This window comes from Ambystoma mexicanum, chromosome 4p (assembly GCF_040938575.1).
Source record: "Ambystoma mexicanum isolate Mex_15411 chromosome 4p, UKY_AmexF1_1, whole genome shotgun sequence".
NCBI lineage: Eukaryota > Metazoa > Chordata > Amphibia > Caudata > Ambystomatidae > Ambystoma > Ambystoma mexicanum.
The window spans coordinates 796,798,881-796,820,702 of NC_090927.1; the positions used below are offsets into that span (position 1 = coordinate 796,798,881).

General features: G+C 44.5%; 2 protein-coding genes across 2 annotated transcripts in view; one reads left to right on the forward strand and one right to left on the reverse strand.

The window, feature by feature from the left end:
* Window positions 1–2,568: 2,568 nt before the first annotated feature.
* On the reverse strand, window positions 2,569–3,210 carry LOC138452863 (coiled-coil domain-containing protein 54-like). The gene has a single exon (XM_069605208.1). The coding sequence runs from the start codon at window positions 3,208–3,210 to the stop codon at window positions 2,569–2,571; it is 642 nt and encodes a 213-aa protein (XP_069461309.1).
* A 2,635-nt stretch (window positions 3,211–5,845) lies between these two features.
* NT5E (5'-nucleotidase ecto) overlaps window positions 5,846–21,822 on the forward strand; it is a 1,024,615-nt gene continuing 1,008,638 nt past the window's right edge. The window contains exon 1 of the mRNA XM_069606337.1: window positions 5,846–6,274. Coding sequence (XP_069462438.1) covers window positions 5,954–6,274 — 321 coding nt within the window. The 5' untranslated portion in view covers window positions 5,846–5,953. The remainder of the gene's footprint in view (window positions 6,275–21,822) is intronic.

Below are 21,822 nucleotides of genomic sequence, written 5' to 3' on the forward strand. Positions count from 1 at the left end.
ATTCTAAATACCATAAAACTGGAAGCCATCAAGAGTGGCAATAATGTGTTCCTCGCCTTCATAGATCTGAAACAAGCTTTTGATACCATCAATCGTCAGAAGTTATGGGAAAAATTACTATCATGGTCTTGCTCTCTTGAGATTCTGCTACCTATCATGGCATTGTACACAAATACTTCCTTCCGGGTTAGACTGAATGCAAAAGGAGACCTCTCTGATACAATCCTTACAAAGATAGGAGTAAAACAAGGTTGCCCTCTTGCAGCTCTACTGTTCAAACTTTTTATATCGGATCTATCTATCACCCTAACTGAACCAAGGACATTCCCCCCGAAGATAAACAACCATCATGTATCCTGGGTCATATATGCTGACGACATAGTCCTCTTAGACACCACACAAATTGGACTTCAACGTTCTTTAGACGCTCTTCAAAAGTACTGTAACAACAATGACCTGCTAATAAATACCAAGAAATCAAAGATCATGGCAATTAATAGCAGACATAAAGGGAGCAAAAAAAATTTCAGTTGGTCTCTCAATAAAGAGAAGATATAGAGGTCGCAAACTATATTTGATACCTTGGAGTGCAATTCAATGTCTCAATTCGTGAATGGAATTGGACCCAAGACCTATTAACGCGAACTACAATGTTTGCCTTGCAAGGGCTGAAACTCCATGCTGCATATGGCAAATTTACGCTAAAACCATTACTCTCCTTCTACCTGCAAAAAGTTGTGCCGGCCCTAACGTTTGGCAGCGAGGGAGGTTGGAATATACCCGCAGATTTCTGGTGTAAGCTAGAGGGCAAGTTCTGGCGGAAAGCACTACGTCTTCCACAGAATCTTTCAATAGTAGTGATCCGCTACGAACTGGGCTTAGAGCCGTTATATGCCACAGTGCTATGGAAGTCTATCTCGGCATGGCGGAAAATGAGAATGGCCCAAGCAGCCGGTCCCTATGAAATACTGCAAAAAAACACCAATTCCAACAAGTCGGATCTAATCTGCGTGTGGGAACGTAAACTGAATGCAACTATGCGATCTGCAGAGTTGAAAGAAGAGCTAGTGATAAATATGCCACAAAGGGCAAAAACAAAATTGAGCCGTTGGAATTGGATCCAAAATGAAGCGAAGCGAAAAAAGTTGAAGTCTATACAAGACCTGGGAACTTCATTGCATGGTCTTGGTGAAACTCCGAAATACTTATGTAAATTTCCTTCGCGATACCATCGCAATCAATTCTTGAGACTTCGTCTCAACCTACTTAAGGCCAAAGTAGTTCGAATGATGAATCGGGACCCTGACATCACGGACATTCTTTGCAGATACTGCAACAACGCTGCCGAATCAGCAAAACACCTAATAATCGAATGTCTAGCCATCAAGGACGAAAGGACATTGCACCTCGCAAGATTTGCTCCAATAGATGACGATCTAGAACAATGGTGGAACTATATAATCTCCGGAACAAAAAACACAATTAACATGTGCAGTGATAAATTACATGGACTTAATCCTACCAATAATCTAATGCGACTTTGACCAGAGTAAAATGTGCAGCAACATGATGGATTGTCAAGAAAAAGACAGAGGGAATTGTGTAATAAAAAGTTTGTTTCTTTGTAAATTAAACTAAAACTTACAATTTAAAAAAAAAAAAAAAAAAGAAAGGGTGACACACCGTGAATCAATGAAGTCCATAAAAGTAAAATCCAGCATTGGCCACAAGACGGTGATGGTGAAACCAGAATGTATCAGGACAGACTCCTGTGTGCAGGAAGGGGGGTTGCACAAGGGAACAGCACGGGGGGACCAGAGAGGGGGGGGGTGGCCTGTTGGGACAGAGGGTGTAAACACATGTTGGTGCATGCTTACCTGCCGTCTTGTATATTAATGTATGCTCCTACTTTGCTAGCTTTTGCTCTGTTGTACAGCCCACAGATGTTCCAAGTGAGCAATTTAAGTGTCATCCCTGCGGGTGGATTCGCCATTTCATTAAATATGTGTGGTACAGGAAGAAGGGGGTCATTCTCTTGAGAGGGTCAGCTGGTGTTGAAGTGATTGCAATTTTTTAACTATTGATACCAATTAACCTTAACTCCCAGCGCATAACCGGTGCTCTGTCAAAAAATGGTAACATTCTCAAACATCCAAACAGTTTCTTGCGCCCCGAGCCCACCCCCACCATCGGCCCCAACATGATGATGAGCCCTTGTTACAAACTTGTGGTTTTCCCGGGGGGGGGACAAGTGCAGCAGCGCAGCCCCTATAGCCGAGCTGCAACAGTAGTATCATCAACAGAATAAAGGATATTGTATGGCTGTCTTCAGTCATTGGAGTTCCCCGGTTCTTCAACCGGTTGTTGTAGGTTGTCTCGATCATATTTGTTTCTTCCAGGAGGGAGGGGGATTGCTGCTTCTACATAAGCCATTGCCTCAGCGGCGGTTTCGAAGAAGTGTGCCCGTCCACCATGTTGTATACGCAGCTTTGCGGGGAACAGTAGGGCGTATGGTACTTTCCTCAGCCTGAGTTGGCGTTTGATTGTTTCATAGGATCTTCTTTGGTTCTAGACTCCAGCCGAGAAGTCGGGATAAATGTGAATGTTGTCGTTGCCGTGTCTCAGGGGTCCCATTTCTCTTGCAAATCTCAGCGCTGTGTCCCTGTCTCTATAGTTGAGTAGCTTAGCGATGACCGTACGAGGAAGGGCACCCGGCTTGGGGGCCGATGCCAGAGTGCGATGCGCCCTTTCAACCAAGAACTGTGGGGAGAAGGAATCTTCGCCGAGTAGGGATTTCAGTAGGTCTTCAATACGGGATTCCATTGGTCCCTTGAAAAAGGACTCCGAGAGCCCAACTAGCCGTATGTTATTACGGCGCAATCTTGATTCCAAATCTTCACATTTGGCCCAGAGCTTTGTCATCTCCCCTTTCAGGAGTGTTTTGTCGTGAGTATTTTGGTGGATTGAGTCTTCACTGGCGCTGATTCTGGTTTCTGTTTCTGTAATGCGGGCACTTTCTTTGTTGACACGGGCTTTGAGTGAGCCTATTGTTGAGACGATGTAGTCTAGTTTGACATTGACTGCTAGGAACCCGTTTTGCACCGTAGTGAGGAGGTGGTCGAATTTGATGTCGTCTGCTGACGCTGCTGTGGTTTCCTCTGGTGTGTCTGAGCTTCCGGTGGACACTTGTGAATTTGTGTATGAATCCATTGGGCCTGTCTTTCTGTTTTTTGTGACGTTCTTTCCAGGCATCTCAAGAATGACTATCCTGTGTGGCCCTCTGCAGTTGGTATGTTTGGTTAACCAGCCCAAGCTGTGTGTGCCTGTATCATGATCTAGGTAGTTGTGGGTACAAGCCGCCAGGGATGGTGGTATCAGCAGAGACTGTGTCAAGGCGCCGGTTGGCTTTTTCCCTCCTTTGTTTGGTGGTAGGCCCTCTGTCCACTGCTGAGCTCAGTGTTTGATGGCTGTGCTCGAATGATTGCGGCAGCAGGGCCGGGGTTTGCCGAAGGTTGTTGATGTTATTGAGTAGCGGATATTAGCAGGTTGGATGTTTAGTTTGTGTGTCACTTAGTTGTTGCAGGAGTGGACTGTGTCCTCTCACGTATTTACCCTTCCTTAGTCTGCGTCGCCACTAGGGATTCTAATGTTTACTAGTGGGCTCGATAATATGTGTGGATCTTGTATTTTGGCAGCCTCCCCGGCTGCGTTGGTGAGCGTTGCTGTATAGTTGATATGGGGCCTTTGATCCTTTTGTTTATTTTCCCTTCTCTTTTATTTTTTACATTTTTTTTCCTTCCTTCCTTTTTGGGGTGCCGGATGGGTGTCCTCACTGGGCGGTCCTGCGCAGGTTAGCGCTGGTGGAGTGCTCGCCCGCGATGTATACTGGGCCCGCTTATGGCGTGGTCCGATGAATGGGGGGGGCGGCGCACAGCCTCGGTCCGGTTCCGTGGGTGCTGCCGTTTGGTATTGGAGCACCGACAATGCCCCTGCGAGCCCGGGGTGGAAGGGATATGGTGGCGTCCTTATCGGATAGCTTGTTCTGCTTCACAGGCCCACAGGCTCATCGCCCGCTTGCACCGCCGGTGCTCTCTGTCGTCTTCTGTAGCTGGGTCCGGCGGGAATGGCACTGGGAGCTGCGGAGGCGGCTGGTGTCTCCACCTCCACCAAGGTTTCCACTGAGGCCTGCACACCCGCCGGAGCCGCGGGCTCAGCGTTGGGATCTCCGGTTCGCTGTCTCACACACACGGCCTCAAGCAGGAAAGGGTATTCCAGCTCCGATTTCCTCTGTTCTTTTTTTCGGGGTCTGCAGGAGTACTTGTGCAGGCAGCTCTGCTATTGTAGGCAGTTCGGGGGACGCAGCTTCTTCTTGTATTTTGTGTAACGATTTATGCCGGAGAGGAGCTCAGCATTCAGGCGGCCATCTTCGTCGCACAACAACGCCCCCTCTCAAACCCGAACACGATCTTTAAGTGTGATCCTACATGGCAGGCATCCTGCCCCAAATGCAATGCGCAATCAGAGAATTCTATACATATGCCAGAGCCTTTTGGGAAGAGGTGGCAAAGCTCATAAGCGATATTGTGGGAATACATATCCCGACTACCTCGCAAAAATACTTGTTGGGCGACATAGGTAAGGCCTCAGTTAGGACCCGCCGATTTGTCTTTGTGGCGGGAGCAATAGCCAAGAGGAATATACTAAGGGCATGGAAGTCCAAACTGGCTCCTACCCCACGCGATTGGTTAAGAGACATGATATATGTACAAGAATGTGAAGAGAACTATGCTAGGATTGTAACAACTACATGTAGGCCAAAGGACATATGGGCCTTACCTCACAGACAATCAAGGAAACGATACTGGAGACGAAACAGTGACGGTCTAAAACACTATTGGATTAGTTCTACTATGTACGAATATGACATTGCCATGCCAATATGTAACCATAGGCATCACACTTGATGTGCCATGTATTCATGTTGTACCTATCAGCAATAAATAAATGATTTTAAAAAATGTTTCTGCAAACAGTCATTCACAAGCGACCATAATGTCATGCCGCATTCATGTCATGTTAATTGTATATATTTGAGTTGATTGCAATCAAATGATTATTAAATTAGATGTAATATTTCAACTGTTATTGATAGGTTAAATGGTGTTCAATAACTGTTAACTAATAGTTATTTATACAGATGGTGTGTAGTTCTGACGTTTAATCTATAACCAAGTTGCTCCTGGTGTAGGAAATTGCTGTCCGTGACACGTGATTAAAGCTGCTGGAAAACAATCCTTTCCAGCTGTTTGATAAAACAGGAAGTTGAAAGCTGGGTCTGAAGTTTCCCAAAGCGCTTCATTCTAATGCCAGCTTTCTAAACCATGTTTTTACTGTAGTATGTTTCAATATTGCGGGAACAATACCAAGGTTCAGTGGGAAATAAAATTGTGAATTTAACGTCTTTGAGAAAACATGCTCAAATTGTCTTTGCACATTTGGGAGAGGGGCGTACGGAGAGCCTATTAACGACGGCTATTAATTAACCTTATCTGTCTTGCCAAGGTAATTTGTGCACGCCATGAGTGCCTCCGACTGTTTTCGCTTTAAGCAGGGGGTCCCCCAGCCCCATCATGTTGCCAGGGGACGCAGCACATCTTCCTCCTGGCCTGGTGGTACTAGACTTTGAGAATAGAGCACACGCTGGAAGCAGCTTTACCACAGAGCGATAACTAGAACTCAGCCGGAAGGGAGCCAGAGCTCTGGAAGGAATATGCCGGCAGGCAGAGGCTCCCGGAGAGGCTGTTGGCACTGAGGAGCCCTGGCAGGCGGCTGGAGTTTGCTCGGCGATGGGATCCACGGGGGTGGAGTTCTGCCTGCCCCTCCTCCTACCAGTGCCTGCTCTCCTGTATTAGGAGGCGCGGGGCAGCAAGCGCCCAGTGACCCGCTGCTTGCCATGTCTCCGCTCCTGCTGCTGCTCCTGGGCTGCCTCCCGCACTACTGCAGCGGTGCTTTCCGCCTCACCCTGCTGCACACCAACGATGTGCACGCGCGGGTGGAGCAGACTAGTCGCGACTCGGGCAAGTGCACGAAGCCAGAGCAGGGCTGCTACGGCGGGGCGGCGCGCCGGCTGAGCAAGGTGCGGGAGCTGCGCGCCAGCGGGCAGCATGTGCTGCTGCTGGACGCCGGGGACCAGTATCAAGGCACGGTCTGGTTCAACTATTACAAGGGGCTCGAGGCCTCCCACTTCATGAACCGCTTGCAATACGATGCCATGGTGAGACAAGCCTCTTTCTGTATTGTTGTAAAGTGCGGGGTCTGGTGCGCCACTTGACATTTTGAACCAGCAGCATGGCCCCAGCAACGTGTTCACAAATAATTATCATGTTCATTGGTTACACTTACTTGCACGTGGATTTTTCTGTCAATTAATATTGTAATATGTAAAACGGTGCACTTTTATTAATCACTTCGCCCTATCTGAACACGTACTTATCTTTAGTCGCATTCGTTCACCCTTCCCAAAAATATGTTTCACACTGTTGCAAACGTCATTCCGACGTATGCAGTGTTTTTTTCTGAACTCTGCCCTGCTCCTTGCCTCTCCCTGAGTTCCATTCCAAGTGTTTACCATCGTGCATTTTCAGGGGTCTGATGGCCTCCAGCTGGTGAAGTCAAATTTCCAGCCACACTGTGTGTGTGCCTCGCCACATAACTTTCACACGTGTGTGACACACCTATGTAAACAAACGCGTTTGCCCTCGCACTATTTCTGCGGCAACCTTTTGCAGCGCGACTCATAGCCAGTATTCCACAGAACCCTGTGAAAACTACACTTAACATAGGACTGTGTTGGTTACAACTGTTTTGTCGATTCTCCTGCGGGTAGAAAGTTGAATGAAGCATGAGTTTGAATTACCCTACCTGGCAAGAACAATCATTGGTAAAGCCAATAGTTTTTGGCGTTTACTGCTGCATTTTGCATTTATAGGCACCAGAGTGCAAAGTGGAGAGTGCAACGTTTTTAAGGTGAATGTGATAAGTGGCAGGGATGTGTAAGAGAGTGAGAAGGAAGGAGGACAGAGCGAGGAATGAACCGATTGAGAGAGGGTGCCATGGGTTATAATCCAGAGGAAACATGAGGGAGAAAGGTTGAGAGGGAAAGAAATAATGCAGAAGTGTGACGGGAAAAATGAGCGGGGTGGGGCAGAGCAGTGGGCTCAGATAGAGTAGTGGTGTGGGGTGGAGTAAGGGGGTAGAGTATAATGGGATAGAGTGGATGGGGTACTGTGGGGTGAGGTATAAAGGGATGACATGGGCTAGAATTGGTGGGATAGAGTGAGTTGAAGTAGAAAGTGATGAGGTGAGGTGGGGGGTGGGGTGGGGTAGAGCAGTAGAGTTGGGGTAGCTACTGGGATGGGGGTAGGGTAGCAGTAGGCCTGGGGTATCCTAGTGTTGTGGGGTAGAGTAGTGGGTTGGTAGTGGCATGGAGGTAGGGTGGGATAGACTGGTGATGGTTATAACGGGTATAGTACTGGGGAGTGTGGTTTCGAGTAGACTATGTGGGTGGTGGTAGACCTGAGTGAGTTGTAGGGCAAGTGTAGAGTGGGTGAATAAGATGGGGCGTGGGTGGGATGAGGTAGGATGTGTGGAGGTAAAGTTGGGAGTTGTAGAGTGGGATAAAGGTAGGGGTAGATTGTTCAGGGGTAGAAGAGAGTAGAGTTGTGTAGAGTGGGGTGGAATACCATGAGGGTGAGGTGGAATGTGTGGGGTAGAGTAGGTTTGGTGGGGTAGAATGAGTTGGTGGTGGTAGAACAGGGTCAGTGGGGTAGGGTGGGGTGAGGGTAAAGTGGTCCTCAGTAAGGTGTGCTGAGGAGGTTTAAAGTTGGGGCAACACTACATTGGGAAGAATACGAGTGGTGTTGGGGATGTTGGGTTAGAGTGAGTGTTGTGTTGGGTGGGTAATGTTGGGTACTTGAAGGTGGGGTGATGGGGGGGTTGGCTGTGTTTTGTAGATTATTCGGAAGGGGCAGAGAGTTTGGATAGGTAGCAGTGGTGACAGTGTGAGGTATATTAGTGGGGTAGTGTAGAGGTGTGTGAGTACTGTAGTGAGGTGGGGAAAAGTGGGGTAGAATACTGTGAGGAGAGTGGGTGGGGATGGAGTGGAGTGAGGTATAGTGGTGGTGCGCTGTAGACTAGTGCAAGGGGGTAGAAACGTGTGGAAGAGAAGTGAGGACGGGTAGAGTTGGATAGCTAGAGTACTGCAGTAGGGTGGAGAAGAGTGGTGTGGTGGAGTAGTGTGTTGAAGCCAGAGTAGTGAGGTAGAAGTGGGGTGGGTTGTAGTAGTGTAGGGTGGATGGAGTAGAGTGGGGTGAGTTAAGGTGGGGCGTGGGTAGAGAGGTTGGGTGGAGGTGGGTGTGAACACCAGTAGGTTGGGTAATGTTAGAGTGGGGATAGTGTAGTTTGTTTGGGGTAGGGTGAGAGGGTAGTGTGGGTGGGGAATTTTAGAGGGGAGTGCAATGAGTGGAAGTGGAGAGGTTAGAGTAGTACGATGGGGTGGTTAAGGTAGTGTAAAGTACAATAGCAGGGTTGGGTAAAGAAGGGGGTAGTGTTATGTGGTGGGGGAAGAGTTGGTAGAGTAGTGAAGAAACATCCCTAATTGCAGGCACCTCTTATAAACAAACAAGTTATGAGACCAGTCCTTGTTATGTGTTCAATTTTGTGTGTTAAACATTTGAGTTCCAATCACTTTGTTCGCAATTCAGGTGTGTTAGTGTTGGGGAGAATTCTCATAAATGTGCTAATTCCCTTCATCTTAGAGAACCCCATCAACTTTGCTGGATTTTGAGGCCTTGACTTTTTTTTTTTTAACCTGGAAAGAGTGTGAGCCTTTTTTCCCACTCTTGCATGTATTTTGATGTGTGTTTTACTCTTGTGTTCTTTGATTATAGAGTTTTAAGATAACTCCATAGGCATCTTTTCATGTCTTACACAGCACTCTCAGTGCAGTGACACAGGGATGTCTTTTTAGACTTCCCAAAGGTTTAAATAACTTCTCTGGGATAAACTACTGTTTCCCAGAGAATGTAAGGTTAAATTGACTTTACTAGTCTTTAAATTCCTAGACCCAGCACACACGATCTTCCTATAGAGTGCTAGATGGGTTACCTGGTGTCCCCTGTGTCTAGAAACTCATGTAGCAGTCAAATGCTAGCCTTTTCTATCGAAGTGGCTGTGGTTTTACAACAAACCACCATGATTTTTCCCGACCACGAACACTGGTAGCTAAAAATCGCAGGATCCCTGTTTTTCAAGATGGCGCATTAAGCCCCTTGTTTAAACAGATCCCGGTCTTCTTTTTTTCAACATTTCTTTTTGGAAAGGTCCTTCTAGTGTTTGTCTCTACGCGCCAAACCAGGTTTGGTCCCTTTGTTTCTATGCCTTTGGCGGGCTTCAGGACTGAAGACCGCCTCTGGCGTCTGAGTGTCTGGGGCAGGCAGGAAGTGAGGGAGGTGCCTTAAACTCCCTTTGCTTAGTCTCATAGGAGACCAAATGCACTCTGGTGTCATTGGCTGGCTGACTGTCCGGCAAGGATAACCACCCTGCTGGGTGAGTGGCAGCTAGACTGGAATGAATGGGAGAAAACTGTTTAAAAGGCAAGTCTCTTGAACTGGAAAGCAGAGTCAACCACTGGAACGAAAGACCCGAAAGACGAGCTGAAGAGGACGGCTGCTGCAACTCCTAGACCGTTGGTTTGCCCGGTGAAGCCCTGCTGCAGGTCCGAATTGCCAAGTTCACCTCGACAGAGAAGCCCCTTCAAGGACGACTTCTTCCTTTTGAGTTGGTGGGACCAATCAACTCATAAGCCACCTTGATACCATTCTCGGAGCTGGTTAGGATTAACTAGGGGTAAGGATACCAGCTTGTGTGCTTGATGAACAGCTACTCAAACTGAAGTGGCTCCATTTTGTCGGTGTTTTCTGACGATCCCGTGCAGTGCAGGAGTCCCCTGACGTCCTCCCTCTTGTCCCCATTCCTGAGGCTCAGGAACATTGAGTTCTGCAGGAACTGCCAGGAACCAACATCTTCAGCCATATCTTTTGCTTCATATTCAGGTACTGTGCCAACCCGATTGAGAGAACACTTCTCTCATGGTGAGTTCATGGAACTTTCCCAACTTACAGGTCTAATCAGCTTGTGACCCAACATATGATTCTTTTTCGTACAAACTACTTCTGAGAACTTTTGCAAAGACTTTACCGTTTACTATAAGAACTGCTCTTTCCTATCCAAGACACTAGTCCATTGACTTTGGCCTAGGCCTATTGAACTGAATTGAGTCCTCTGCAGAACTAAAACTATTTGCACTGCCTAAGAAAGTATTTGTGAACTATTCTGCTAACTTGTGCCTTTTTACTCCCATTGAAAGTAACTGAAATGCCATTTTGCTCCTATTTCAGAGGAGCCTAATTTGTTCAGAAACGTATTGGTTTGCTGTTGAAGTGTGTTTGTGTATAATATTAAGTTGTCTCCTTCTAGTGAATGTTTTCTAAATGATTGTGTAATAAATGAATAAGTGTTTTACCAAGAAACCTTGAGTGTGTCTACTTGAACCACTGTGAATGTAAGACCTCTGTGTAACCTCTTGTACTGCTCACATTCCTTCTTGAGATGAGCCTGGCTGCTCAGCTCGCTACCACAAACTGTATAGTACAGACTTATACCAAAGGTTGGTTTTTGCTTAAACCTGTAGTCCTAATTGTATGTTGTGGTCCCAGAGGGTACGGCATGCAATTCTGCCTAACAGTTAGTAGTTCAGTGATATCTCAAGGACAAAATTAAATGGATTTTTGCCATCCTAAGCAACACGTCAATATGAAATTTGCCACAAATCGTAAGAAATTTGCCAACAGTTTCACTCTCTCTAGGGCTTTCTCGAGGCAGATTAGAAGCAATTCTTAATATTTCAAAGAAAACTAAGCTTTCTAGAAGGCTGCAGAAGGGCGATAGATATACGTCCTAAGGGTTGCATAGCCCACATGAAATTGGCATAAATGTTTTTAGCAAAGAAAGAGGGCAATCATTTGAAAAATAAAGAGAAACAAAAAAATGTGTTAGAAAAAATAATAAAATATGTGATCAGGATTTAAGAAATCTTGTCACAAGATCATGATACTTCAGGCAAAACAGTGATTATGAGAGTATTGAAAATGTCAACGGGGTGGGCACACAAACTGTTATTAGTCTGGGAGTTGTCACTTTGCTCTTACATATGCACCAGATTAGTAAAAAGAACGGCAGTAGGGGAAATTTATATACATAATGCATTTGAGGCAGGTTTGTTGGGCCCATTTGCGCAGTACGTTGTGTTCATTTTCCAGCTTCTATTGAAATTCTTTCTGATGGCATAGTTGCAGTGCGACTAGATCTATTCACTGTTATGCAGCACAACCTTAATGGTAAACAAATTAAAATTACACCCCTGTGTTTGGATAAGAAAATTGTGTAGTTGGGTACTGCGCCAAGGTAAATGAGCTAGATCAGAAAAACCTGTATTTTATTAAATTACAAAAATGTAATTTAAGTTGAGTTCCTAGTCAAGCCAACATTAACCAGGTGGTGGCACGTGCTAATGTTTCACCCAATTAAGGGATTTGTCAAGGCCAAGAGGTCTCCATTTTTTAAAAACTTCAATTGTGTCTCTCAAGACACCTGTTTGTAATCACAGGTGGTGGTGGGTTAGTAGCATATAGTGCATTATTTCGCAAAATTGCTACAAGCATCTTTAAGTCACAAATAATAACTTTCAGTGCCAGTAAGGTATTGTGTTACACTTTGGTACAGTATTGCACAGTTGCTAACTTGTCTAAATATGCATTTACCAATGATCTTATGCTTTTGAAAAATAATTTTCCTTTTTAGGATCACGGTTTTGTAAACATGAAAGGGTTAGTCCCTTGGTCTACTTTATGATGCTGATATCATGCTGGTTCTTAGGAAAGTGACTTGGTGCCTGGTGCATTCGGGGAGGAAATCCCTTGTACTGGTATTAAATGTATGTCAATTCCTTGTTGGGATGTACTGGGCTCCGGACATGCAATATCCTGACGGTGGCGCTCAGCTAGAAGTTGTGTTTAGCGTGAGTTTTTAAAAAGAGAGCAATAGAATCTGAGAAAACTGACCTCTATCTGTGGTCTATAGCATGTGCTTCATGCACATAAAGCTTTCCAAACCATTGTTAAGGCAGTTCTTCCTGTGTTAATATATACTCTGCATAGTACCAGTCCTAAAGAAGACCATAGAGATCATTTACCTTTTGGCTAACTGGCGTATTTCACTGATATTGACCGCAATGATTTCGTTTTAAGCAACACGAAAATACTGTCTGACTTAATATCACAGCACAACTGCCACAGTTGGGTCCACACTTGTTTGTTCATGTGAAGTGAAACAAGGTCCCTTGTGCACCTTCTCAAAAAACCTTCTGTTGACCCTTCCATTCTGGCAAACTATCACCCGATCTCTATCACTCCTTTCCTGGGCAAAGTACTATAGAAGTTGGTTATCTCTCGGCTTACCCTCCACACTGAGTTGGTTGCTTCCATGACTACCAGTCTGGCTTTAGAGCACCCAGAGGCACGGAAACTGCTCTTCTGAACACCTGTGACGATCTGCTCTGAAATCTTGATTCTAACTCTCCCTCTATCCTCATTCTTCTCGACCTCTCCTCTGCCTTCGATACAGTGAACCACAAAACCCTGATTGCATGTCTCCGTGATAGCCTGGGCATCGTTGATCAGGCCCTTGCATGGCTAACCTCCTCTCTGACTGCCCATCCCAGGTGGAATTGGGGTCCTTTCTCTCCCCTATCGCTCTCTCTACGTGCGATGTCCCCCAGGGATCTAACCTATCCCCTAGTTTTTCAATGGTTACATAGCCCCCTGGCCCGGATGATAGCCAGTTTCACCTCCAACTGTCAGTGTTACAGGGATGACACACAGCTCTCCTCCAGGCTACCCTCAGCCTCTTCCTCACTCATACCTGACTGTCCGCAATTCAGTCGTGGTGTGCTGCAAATGACCTCTGCCTATATGCCAGTAAGACAGAGATTGTCCTCATCGGGACCCCTGCTCCCTCTTTCTCTCTGGCTGCCTCCCTTGGCCCTGCGCCTCCACCTACCAACGAAGCAAATAATCTGGGAGTCATCTTTGACTCCTCTTTCTCCTTCTTGTCTGACATCGCGGACATCTCTAATAAAGGCCCACTACCAAGTGCACCTTGTCAGAGATATTCTACCTTTTCTCACTTTCCCCCAGAAGCTCACCATCTCCAGAGCCCTGGTCTTCTCTAGGCTGGACTACTGCAACAGCCTCTTTCTCAACCTTCCCTCTTCTACCCTCCGTCCTCTTCAACTCATCGAGAACAGAACTGTGCAACTTATCCTTGACCTCAAGCCCAGGGACCGCATCTCTCGGGCACTGAAATCCCTTCACTGGCTCCCTGTGCCTGCAAGGATTAAGTTCAAGACCCTTTGCATTGTCCACAAGGCTTTCTTGGGCCTTGGCCCACTCTATCTGCAACACTCTCTTCCTAAATACTCTCCTTCCCGAGCCCTCTGCTTGTCTTCCTCCAACTCTCTGCTGGTGAGCCGCTTCTGCTTGGGGGAGATCTTTATCCACTGCAGGTGTCTCCTGCTGGAACAGCCTCCGAGCCACTCTCCGCCTTGAGCTGGATCTCCTTATGTTCCAGAAACTCCTTGATACTTTCCTCTTCACCTCCTTCTTCTCTCTCCCTCTCCCCTGTTAACCACCTCTTTCTACTCTGTCGCTGTCTCTACTCTACTTCTGCTCCGTTTCGCTGACTGGCTGCTTGGTGTATCTTCAGATCCTCACGGGTCCCAAGCTTTCCTCGCCAGTCTCCTGCACTTGCTCCCAGGCCTTGCACTTGCCGCAGCACTACTGCACTTAGGCTACGACCCATGAGAGTGGTATCACTCTGCACTTAACTCATGTTCTGACGGGACTGGGCGCACTTGGTCCCTATTGCCCCCACACGCACTTCTGTTCTGTGCACCTGCATGATCTGAATGTACCATGCCTAGTAAGATCGTTTGTCTTGTTGTCCTTATGTCTTCCCCTCCCAAGCATGGTTGTGCTTTGAAACACTTGTGTATAAGCGCATAGTAAATAAATGATCAAAGTTGAACTCTAATAACAGATTATGCAGTAAGGCCTAGGATCTCCCACAGCGTCTGCCATACGCAAAAAGTAAAATATACTTATGTCCACGTTGTTCTATGCGTGCGCAAAGATAAAGGGATAATGCTTCATCAATCACAGCATATACATTACAAACTAAATCTCTCTCACAGCGTCTAGCATAGACTAAGTCTACCTTCAAGCAGCACTGCTATTAATCTTACCTGATTCAACAGGGGTGCGTTCCCCAGCAAAAACGAAAGCGGCACACCTAATCCCCATTACAGAGTAACAGATTGTGTAGTCGGTGTCAAGTGATACCCCGTCACGTGTACGTTACTGGTCGAGTGCCGTAGCATGAAAAGTGTGGTGCCGTGGTGGTGCCATCTTGAAGTTGTACAAGTGTGCTACTTTTAAAAACTGCATCATGTCATAACTAAAAGGCTATGAGTCGTGTTGGGGTAATGAGTGCTCTTAGATTTAAAGGCATTTTATCCATATACTAGCTGCATCATTAGGATATAATAGGCAACTTCTAAAATGTATTCATTCTACTGATCCATATTACTTGTATTCTGCACATATTGTAAATACATGGCAATGATGCCCCTCTTAGCTTATTCAATACATCGGTGCATCCCAAGTTATGAAATTGTAACCACACGAGTGATTCTGGTTGGATTGTATCCATCTTGACACAGGTCTATTTTATGTTTTAATTGTTATTCTAGCCCCTTTTCGTTAATTTTAATCACTGCAAGGGCTCTTCAAAGGATTAGCAGCTCAAAGCTAATATGTAAAGTTGAGAGGTTGCAGCTAGCTAATACAAGCTATGTGGGTCCATTTATAATTAATGTTTGCTAATCAAACACCTTGGTGACAAATTGTATGGTTCATTTAACTGGTCGTCCACATGGGCCATCAAGGCAATCTGGGGCCAAAGTCAGCCGTATGTCCTGTGCTGTCAAGTCCGGTGTGTCCTTGTGCTGTGCCTGTCGACATACCACAACTCTCTCATGGTACTCTCACTGAGTGGTACATGTAATAGACCATTGTTTGCTTGGAGTGCTACACATGTTCACAAAAAATACTGCATCTCTGTATCTATGTTGAGACCCAATATGGTTGATCTAAATTTGCAGATATAACACGTCTCAATTTCTTTCTCAATTCTCTCTCCTTGTAACCTCCACGTACTTGCGTTTTACCCTGGTATGTTGCCAGATATCTTTTTTTCTTTTCTTCCAATCCATGTTCTTCCACCCAATGCTGTGTGAGCAGGAATTTTATGTCCTGTTCATTGAGTTGATGGAGTTCAAGTGTTCTCGTATGTTGAATCGTACCTCTGTTTCACAAATACAGATCATTATGTAGATCACCTATTTGCTGCAGCAATTCAGCATTTTGTCAATAACTTTGTAAAATTGTGTACCAAATTCAATCTTTTTGTCCAAAGCATACGTGCAAAAAGCACATTTATGAAAACCTTTTACTCTTTTCTGTTGTTGTGTGAGCCAATCACCTGGTGTTCCAGTGCTGCTCATGTGACTTGGACAAAGTTTGTTTCTTATCGTCCGGGGTCCTGGTAAGTAACCAGTGGTTTGCTACCTATATAATCTTTTAGTTGTTCGTCCATCTGTAGCAAATGCCAGTGTTTATTAAGTATTTTATATAGCATAGTACTGTTGCTACCATATGGTGTTATGAATCTCACTTTGTTCTTGTGATAGAGCTTTAATGTTGTCTTTGATCAGTTTATCTCTTGTCGTTTAAGTACCTTTTGTTCGGCTTGTGAGATACACATGTCATTGTATCCTCTTTTGTAAAATCTTTGTTTGACCAAGTCAAGTTCTTGTTTAAAAATTCCGATTTCGCTACAGTTGCGCTTAGCTCTTATTTCACCTACTTGTATGTTGAGAATCACATGTTTCTGATTGCAGCTATGATACTGTAAAGTTGAGTTCACTTCCGTAGTTTTGTGGTATGTGCAGCTCTGAATTAATGTCTGTTCTTTAATATATATATATATATATATTAATGTGCATGTCTAGACATTCAATCTCATGATCACTGATGTGCCCAGTCATTTTGAGCCCAAAGGTCTTCTGGTAAATGTGCTCTATAAAGTCTTGAAATTGCTTTACTGTGCCATCCCAGATTAGCAAGACATCAGTGTATCTATGCCATCCAAGTATGTGGCATTTCCAGACTTTTTTTGTTGAGTGTGTGTCTTCAAATTGTGACATGAATAAATTGGCACGCACAGGTGCATAACACGCTCCCATGGCCACCCCTTTGGCTTGCTGGTAGTAGCTGCCATTGAAGGTGAATACATTGTTGCTCAGGGTAAATGTTAAGAATTCTTTGAGACATTCAACGTGTGTATAGTATGTGGCTGACTTGTTAGAAAAACTATATTCAAAGGCTCTGATAGCGAGTGAGCAGTCTATAGAGTGCCTTAACATCTCAGCTGGCTAGCATGTATTGTGGTTTCCATTATGCTATTTCTTGTATTTGTATGATATGTTGCTAGTTTGGTCCTCAACAAATTGGTTGCTGTATTTAGACACATTCTCAGTTATCCATCCTATGGCACTTAAAATGGATCTCCCTTGCTTATTGGTGTGGTCCTGGTGTGGTTTTGAACTTTGGAAGAACACAGATTGTGAGCAGAATGGGGTTGTCTTAAATATAAATGTCCCATCTTCATCTAGAACGATGCCTTGCCCATGCCAATACAGCACTAGTTTGTTGTACTCTGCTAGAAATTCTTGTAAGGGATTCTCTTTAAATTTAAGATAACACTCTTGTGTATCCAGATGTGTTAGACCCATTTTTCTTTAAACTATAATCTGTATTGGCATTTTTACAGTTGTTTACATCAAACAGGGCACTTCACAATATAATCAACTGTTGTAAATCCACCACCTCCACCCCCTCTGAATAACTTCTCTTAGCACTGGTTACAATAGACATTATCAGGAGTAGGCTGCACGGACAAGAGTTCCTCTCACCACAAATTCTAACTTTGGAGTCCTCATGAGGGTACTGATGTGCCCATCGTCCCAACGCTCTAACTATACCTTTTTGGAGGTATCACCTCACCCCAGTTGTTGGTCTGCACCATCTTATGTTTGGCCGATCTCCCGTTCTGTAAGATCCCCACCACCCTCCGTGACCTCCCCAGTCAACGGCTTGCCCCATTCCTCTAAAATAGGTTTGTTCACTATAGCTGTCTGCTTTTCCATGGTTACCATGCCCTGGAATTTCCTTTCCCAAACTGTTCTTGTCGGGTTGAGCTCCCCCTTCCAACTCTGAGCAACCACAACTCGGGCTGCTCTCAACATTGTCTCTATAGGTCTAGTCAATCTGGGTTCCGACCTGTAAACTGGGGGGAGCCCCAGGAGCATCTGGAAGGGGTCCCATTCCAAACTTTCCCCAGAAACCTCCTTGATCCAGCTCAGGACCTCTGCTCAAAACACTTTAATTCTTGGACATCCCCACCACATGTGAAAGAAAGACCCCCACCTGACCACACCGTCTAAGGCAATTGGAACAGGGTCCTTATACCACCCCTGGAGAAGCTTGGACTTATGTTCCATTGTGGCTGTGAACAGATTCCCATGAAAAAACTGTTATTTACCCAATCCCATTCTTCCTCCCCTATTTCCTGTTCTGCAAGTTCTTCCCAAAGATTTCAGAATTTCTGCCCCCCCCCCCCCCAGGTCGTCTGTGATCGGGACCTTTTTTTATAGAGTCGTGATACCATCCCTTTCGTATCTGTGGCAGAGTTGGGTGTCTTCTCGAAGGCCATAAGCTCCCTAGATAATATCTCCTTCTATTTGGGATCTGTGAGGATACCATTTTTAAAAAATATATATTTATTTATTGGATTTTTTCAGATATTCGCTAACTATTTCCATTCTCTAGCTTTCCCAAAAAAAACTCCCCTCTCCCCTAACCAACCCACCCTGCCATGTACACATAATATCAAGGTTGTTATTGAGTTCAAAGAATGTTCAATATTTGCAAATTCTGCGGGCAAAGTGTCCATGGGGAAAGTTCAAGATCATTGCCCATTCCGTTGAGAATTTAGCCTGCTCCACTTGAATTGTGTATGTAATCCACTCCAAAGATACAGTTCCACATCTTGTAGCACCAGTCTCTTATATGTGGAGGATCTATAGACTTCCATTTCTGAGCTATTACTAGAAGTGCAGCCAATTAAAGAATATAGAATGCTTTCCTCTTGTATTTTCGGCCATTGTGTATTATCTTGTGGCGCCAAGCCTAAAGGACTAGCCCAAGAGCTCTCCATCTTGAAAGCAAACATTACTTTCAAATTTACCTGCACCTCCTCCCAAAATCGAGCCAATTTAGGACACAACCATCATACATTCAACCAATCCCCTTCAACAAGTGTACGTAACAGATGTAGAGAAAGCACCACTGATAAATTTGAGCCAAAATTCCTTAATTTGTATAGCCCTTGTCATTTTCAAAATATCTAACCATAAGCAGGACCATGATTCTTCTGTAGGCATATATCCGAAGGTCTTTTCCCAGGCCAGTTGGAATGTAGAGGCACGTGGCAGAGGTGCATCCACAAGTGCTTTTATAATCTGGAGATTAATTGTTTATCCCCCGAGCTAGAAGTTACAAACTGCTCCAATGGTGTGAATGGTCTTACCGCTGCCAACCTGTTAGATGGGGCAAGTAGCGCACTTGAAAGTATTGAAAGCAATGCTTCTCTAGAAGGGCCAACTCCTCTTTGCATAACGCAAAGGATTTAATCTCTTGGTCTGTAAACATGTCTCAGAACTTTATACAACCCTCCCTTTTCCATTCAGAGAAATAACTAGCCAGGTTTCCTGGAGTCAATTGAGGATTTGCTTACAAGGGGGTAAACTGGGAGAGAAATGATGTAAAGCAGTGCTGACCAACAGTATGGTCCCAAGTGTCCTCCACTACCCCCAGTGCTCCAGATAAGATTTTGAGGTGGGAGTATTTTACGCCCCATTTTTAAACTTTGAGAGTAAATGTGATTTCAGGAGAGTAAAAATTACTTTTCTGCTTTGCAAGAGAGTAAAATGTATGTGACATCCAGCCAACGTGTACACAATCTGTATGGAAATCTAATATTCGGCAGCTTTCTGCATTGTGACAGACTACACCTTTTGATTATTTCTCCAACGTCTGGCCATTTGATCTCTCCTGTGTATATATTTAAATGTTGAAAACACAAAAACCTAGCCAATTACATTGTAAAGCAAACCTGAATTGTATTGCGTGTTTTGAGGTTAAATAGCAGAATTGTCTTTTGATGTTTAATGAAAGACTTAATTTCCTGCAACTATTACTACCTAATGGTATGCCTATGTTATGATACAACTGTGCAGAGAGGCAAGCACTCCACGCTAAATTATATACCTAATCTCATGGTCAAATTGTTATTAGCGCTTTTTGCAAAGCGCTGTACATTGAACATATTTATCACAAAACCGAAGTTGGTACACCTTTTATCAACCTCGAAAGAATGAAAGGCTCATTTGGCCTTGCTGGGATTCAAACCTGCAAACTTCAGATCACACACAGATCGCAGCAACGAGCGCTCAACCGGCTGAGCTATCTTATTGGCTAACATGCTTGAAAGGTCGGTAAACTGAGTATCTATCGACTGAGGTATAATAATCACAGTGCCTAGATGTTTGATGAACCATGCACAAAGTGCTACATAAAGTTAAATACCTACCTGGATTATCACAGAGACAGGTTTTGATGAGTTTCGTTTTCAGTTACAAATGTAACTTTTTATTAGTTTGTTTGCACTTCCTGTACAGTGAGGTTTTGGAGGTTTTAATGAAGATTTGAGAGGCTATAATACCTGTGATTGGTGTAATGATAATCCCTCACCTTTGAACAAAGACTCTGCTGCCACTGACCCTTTATAGTAATGTACCCCACTGACTGCAGTGTTGAATATATGTAAACTAGACCATGCATACTCATAATTTTACACACTGTTTTTATAATTCGAGTGTACATTTAATTATATGTGTAAGATATGCCTCAGCATGATTATGCACACAACGCAGGAACTCTGAAAAATAAACTTGTGCCATACAACTTCCATCTCATTAATTATGCAATCCTAAAATGCTAGGAACATAAATATGCACAGTGCTTCTGTTTGCTCAATGAGCATCTACACCCAACGGAGCAGAAGCTGAACGGAAAGAAACCATTCCTTTATCATGGTATGTGTAAAGAATTCTGTTTCAGAAGCTTGCAATTGCATCCATGTAGATTAAAAAAATCGGAAGAAGCGTTCTGGCTTCTGTCAAGTAACCTGACCTTTGTACTGCCCTGTGCTCTAAACTTGTGCGTAGGAAAATTATAAAGCTGTCGTATTTACAAGATTTTAATGTTATAAAAGGCCTGGTACTACCCTTCTCTGGAGGCCTGACTACCCCTGTAATTACACTGTGATGAAAATTCTGGGGTCTGTCAGGTCTAGTTAACCATCATTTTTCTCCCATTCTGGGACCCACTATAGCGCTCTCCATCTGTCTCCACCTTTTTATCTGGGTCTTCTTTAAACCAATCGTTAATAACGTGCAACTGTGCCGCACGGTAATAATCGCTGAAGTTAGGAAGGCCCACCCCTCCTCTGTTTAAAGGAAACATTAAAGTTTTCAATGCAACACGTGGGGGCTTATTTTTCCATATATATTTTGAGATCGTTTTGTGCAACTGTCGGAAAAAGGAAGCTGAAATTTGTATTGGAAGAGTCTGAAACAGGTATAACAGCTTAGGTAAAATCACCATTTTTGTGGAGTTAATCCGCCTCAGCTACAAAACCATTAAAGGGCTCCAGGACTGGACCAGCTTTTGAATTTCATCCAGTAGGGTGCGAAAATTAGCAGCAAATTATTCCTCGAGTGAGCCTATTCTGTTTACTCCCAACACCCGGATGCACCGTGGCATCCAACAAAGCTGTGTCTTCGTCATTGCTACAGATAATTCACCTTGTTTAAGACCCAGATTCAGAATTTCAGACTTTGTAATATTAATTTTAAGACCAGCCTATCTACCGAGGGCCGCAGGTACTGAAATGCTCGGGTTGCAGATTGTGAGGAGCATGTTCTCCGCGTATGCCATCATCTTGGGAGTCTCCTCCCCTGAAAGAAATACCCTCTATTTGTTCGGATTGTCGAAGCGGCAATAACGGTTCTAAATGCAGAGCATCTAAAAGCAGGGGAAGAGGACAGCCCTATTTCGTACCTCTTCTTAGAGGGACGCTTGGGGAAAAGTTGACCATTGATGAGCAGTCCAGCAGAAGGGTGCACATAATTAGCCTTAACCATCGCTAAATATTTAGACCGAAACCCCATGGCTCGTAAGATATTGAAAAGGAATGACCATTCCACACAGTCAAAAGCTTTTTCGGCATCTGACACCAAGACTGCTGCATCCCCAGTTTTAAGATGCCTTTTCAATTAGATGACAGATTTGAGGTATGTTGTTGTGGATTTGCCGCTCTTTTATTAACCTTGTCTGATCGGGATGGATAAGGTGTGGCATAGGTCCTTAAGTCGGTTTGAAAGAATGTTTGTATATATTCTTG